Source organism: Mus caroli, chromosome 11, assembly GCF_900094665.2.
Source record: "Mus caroli chromosome 11, CAROLI_EIJ_v1.1, whole genome shotgun sequence".
Lineage (NCBI taxonomy): Eukaryota > Metazoa > Chordata > Mammalia > Rodentia > Muridae > Mus > Mus caroli.
The window spans coordinates 111,340,368-111,344,178 of record NC_034580.1 but is presented as its reverse complement, the minus strand read 5'-3'; the positions used below and the strand labels follow the sequence as shown (position 1 = coordinate 111,344,178).

At 49.2% G+C, this 3,811-nt stretch overlaps 1 protein-coding gene across 4 annotated transcripts in view; it reads left to right on the top strand.

The window, feature by feature from the left end:
• The window catches only part of Jpt1 (Jupiter microtubule associated homolog 1), an 18,631-nt gene extending 16,326 nt beyond the window's left edge, over positions 1-2,305 (top strand). For all 4 annotated transcript variants that reach the window (XM_021176698.2, XM_021176700.2, XM_021176701.2 and 1 more), the window contains exon 5: positions 1,345-2,305. In XM_021176698.2, the coding sequence (XP_021032357.1) occupies positions 1,345-1,493 (149 nt within the window). In that variant the 3' untranslated portion in view covers positions 1,494-2,305. The remainder of the gene's footprint in view (positions 1-1,344) is intronic.
• Positions 2,306-3,811: the final 1,506 nt, after the last annotated feature.

The window sequence follows — 3,811 nt, the reverse complement described above, 5'->3', positions numbered from 1 at the left end:
TGTTTTTCGAGACAGGGTTTCTCTGTATAGCCCTGGCTGTCCTGGAGCTCACTTTGTAGACCAGGCTGGCCTCGAACTCAGAAATCCACCTGCCTCTGCTTCCTTTTTTTTTTTTTAATGATGTTGGGACTGGATGTCAATTTTGAATTGGCGTCAAATGTGGCCATCTCGAGTGTGCATTGCCACACCTGGCTCTGCAGCTCCTTAACTTCCTTTCATTCTTTTGTTTTTATATTTTTAATTTTATTTTTGGTTGAGACAGGGTTTCTCTGTGTAGCCCTGGCTGTCCTGGAACTCACTCTGTAAACCAGGCTGGCCTCAGACTCAGAGATCTGCCTGCCTCTGCGTCTGAAGCACTGTGTATGCCACTATTGCTTCGTGTTTATACTTCATTTCTGAGGCAAGGTCTTAGGTGACCCAGGCTGACCTTCACCGTTATCTGCTCCCCACTTCCCACGTCACACCTGTCTGTGGCAGCGTGCTTCACCACGGTGACCAACAGCACACCTGGCTCCTGCCACTGCCTGGTTAGTGTTTAGTCCGTAGAATTATTTGCTTTTGTTCTTTTTGCTTTTTGGCTTTGTCTGTTGTGACACACGGCAAGCGTAAATGGTGGGAATGAGTAGTCTGTGAGAATTTCCTGCCACAGAGTTGCCGGAAAATATTTTATTTAGGTTTTGGGTTTGTTTTTTGTTTTTTTTGTGACGGGCTTTCTCTGTATAGATAGCTCTGGCTGTCCTGGAACTCAGAGATCCGCCTGCCTCTGCCTCCCAAGCTGAGATTAAAGGCGTGCACCACCACTGGCTTGCTTAGTTCGTTTTTTTGAGACATGGTTTCTGTATGTAGCCTTGGCTCTCCTGGGACTCTGTATAGACCAGGTGGCCTACAGAGCCACCCCCTCTGCCTCCTGAGTGCTGGGGTTAACGATGTGCATCATAGAGCTCCAGGACCGCTCAGACTACACACACAGTGAGATCCTGACTCGAAAAGGAAAACAGCACAGGGTGGCAGTGGCACGCACTGTTAATTCCAGCACAGAGGCAGAAGCAGGCCAGTCTCTAAGAGTCTGGGGCAGAGTGAGTTCTGAGACATCCATGGCATCCATGGTTTCATCCAGTGAAACCCTGCCTCAAAAAAAACAAAACCAAACAAAAACAGGTGTTGTCCGTCTGATCCTGTTTCTTGGATAATGGAATCTTGGGCTTTAAAAAAACCACATACATACACGACGTGAGGAGGTGACACCCCGACAGGTTCCATTTCTGGGTACAATTACCTCAGTTGGTGACTGTTGATATTTTTTTTTCCACTTGTTTGAACTATTTTGAAACTTTGTTTTCCTAGAAAATGTGGACACAGACTTCCAAGCCAACCTGGCGCAGATGGAGGAGAAGCCGGTGCCTGCTGCTCCTGTGCCCAGCCCAGTGGCTCCAGCCCCAGTGCCATCCAGGAGAAACCCCCCTGGTGGCAAGTCCAGCCTGGTCTTGGGTTAGCTTCTTGTGTTGGAACTCTGTCCTTCTGTCTGTCTGTTTGTTGTCCCATGCTTGGGAACTGCACAGCGTGAGCTGACTGTACATCTCTCGGATTGGTTTCATTAAAGGAGAAGCACTTTATGTACCGCTGTCTTTCCCTGCTTCCTCTCTTCCTTTCCTTCTGTCTGTCTGACTCCTGGGTCTGTGTGCCATGGCATGAGTGTTTTCTAGTAGTAGACTGGAGTAGTAGACTGTTTGTAAGAACAGATGATCTGGTTCCTGATGTGTAGAGACTCTTATGTACCAGGGTTTTTGACGATGTCCTTGGCTTCATGTTATGGGACCGACAGCAGCCTCAGGCACTGCCCTGCTCCCAGCTCCACAGGGTGGGCACCACTGGGCTTGTCTTGCTGTTGCCCCACCATCGGTGTCCTTTGCTAAGTGCACCTTCCTGTGCCATGTGGAGTGATCAAAGCAGCTGTAGTGATCAAAGCAGCTGTACCTCACATCCCGCTGCCTGCAGAGCAGACAAGCTGCCTTCTGTACCCTGAAGATGGCAGTGGCCACTGTGGCTGGCCAGCTGCTGGGCAGAGCCACCCAGCACAGAGAATGGCTTCGGGTACACAAGCAAGCTCCCTGGAATTACAAGGTGAAGCATACAAGGCCATGTGTCCCAGAGTGGGACTGTGGGTGCAGGTCCCACAGGGACCTCCTGACGGAAGAAGTGCCATGTGCATGATGCTGATGCCTGACCATGGAGAAAGTCTCACCCTTGACACTGTACTCCTTAGTCCTGGACTGTTGCTTAAAGTAAACAATACCCACCTTTTGAAGCACCGTGTTTTGTCTTTCTTTTTTTTGGAGGGAGGGAGGGAGAGAGAGTGAGTGTGTGTGCTGTGTAGCTGAAGCTGCCCTTGGACTGCACCACCATGGCCAGTTTATGTAGAGGTAGAACCCACCGAGGGTTTCCGACAGTTCCCTGCACGCCAGTGGAGTTGCTGGAAAGATGGCTCAGTGGTTAAGGGTCCTGGGATTCTCATCCAGAGACTCTGAGTTCAAGTCCCAGCACCTCGTCAGGTGGCTCACTTCTGCTTGCCACCCATCAGGAGGTCCAGGTGCCATCCTCCCCCTACTCTACCCCCCCCCCCATATACATCGCATACACTCATTTGTTCTGTTTTGTTGTTTGTTTTTTCGAGACAGGGTTTCTCTGTGTAGCCCTGGCTGTCCTGGAACTCACTTTGTAGACCAGGGTGGCCTTGAACTCAGAAATCCACCTGCCTCTGCCTCCCGAGTGCTGGGATTAAAGGTGTGCGCCACCACGCCCGGCTTTAGCATACACTCATAAAGACACATGTCTGGGTAAATAAGTTAAAATTGTTGAACAAAAAGTTGAGCAGTGTAATGAAAGTCCAAGGGGAAGTGGAATTTTCTTCAAAAATGCAGGTTAGATTTTTTTTCTTTTGAGACAGATTGTCGGGCTGGAGAGATGACTCAGTGGTTAAGAGCACCGATTGCTCTTCCAGAGGTCCTGAGTTCAATCCCCAGCAACCACATGGTGGCTCACAGCCATCTGTAATGGGATCCAATGCCTTCTGCTGTGTTTGAGACAGATTGTCACCCTGTAGCTCTTGACTTGCTTTGAGTTAATGTCAACATTCCACAGCTGTAGTACAGGGCTGTGCACCACCATAGCTGTCCAGGATGCGCTTTTCTACCTCTGATCCTTTGTGTAGCATCAGACTAACATTTAACACTGTCTTGGCACCGGGGCAGATGTAGGAGGCTCTGACTTTGAACCCCTGCAGCCAGTCTTTTCTGTTCCCTTGTCACCTTCACTGTCATCCCATCCCATCATGTGTTCCCACCCCCAATACCAAAGTAGGTTTCTACCTTGAGATCGATAATGGCTAGTGTTCAGTGATGCAGGCTGCAAAGGGAGAGCCCACATAACTACAACAGCTGCCCCACAAACAAGGTGACGGGAAACTTTCTGAGGTGGATGGACAGGAAGGTTCAGATTAACTGTCACAATGTCCACTTGTGTTTCTGACAGGCTGGGCTCCCTTGCTGGTTATTTGAGCCTAGTACTCACTGGCAAAGCCAGACCTTGGAACTGCTAGGTGTATCTTTAAGAGTAGAGATTACAGGGCCGGAGAGATGGCTAGCAGTTAAGACTTTACTGCAGGGCAGGAGCAAAAGAGTGCTAGAGGTTCTTCTAGAGGTCCCAAGTTCAATTCCCAGCAACCGTATGGTTGCTCACAACCATCCTGTAATGGGATCTGATATGTGTGTCTGAAGAGATGGACACATACATAAATCTTTTTTTTTTTTTTTTT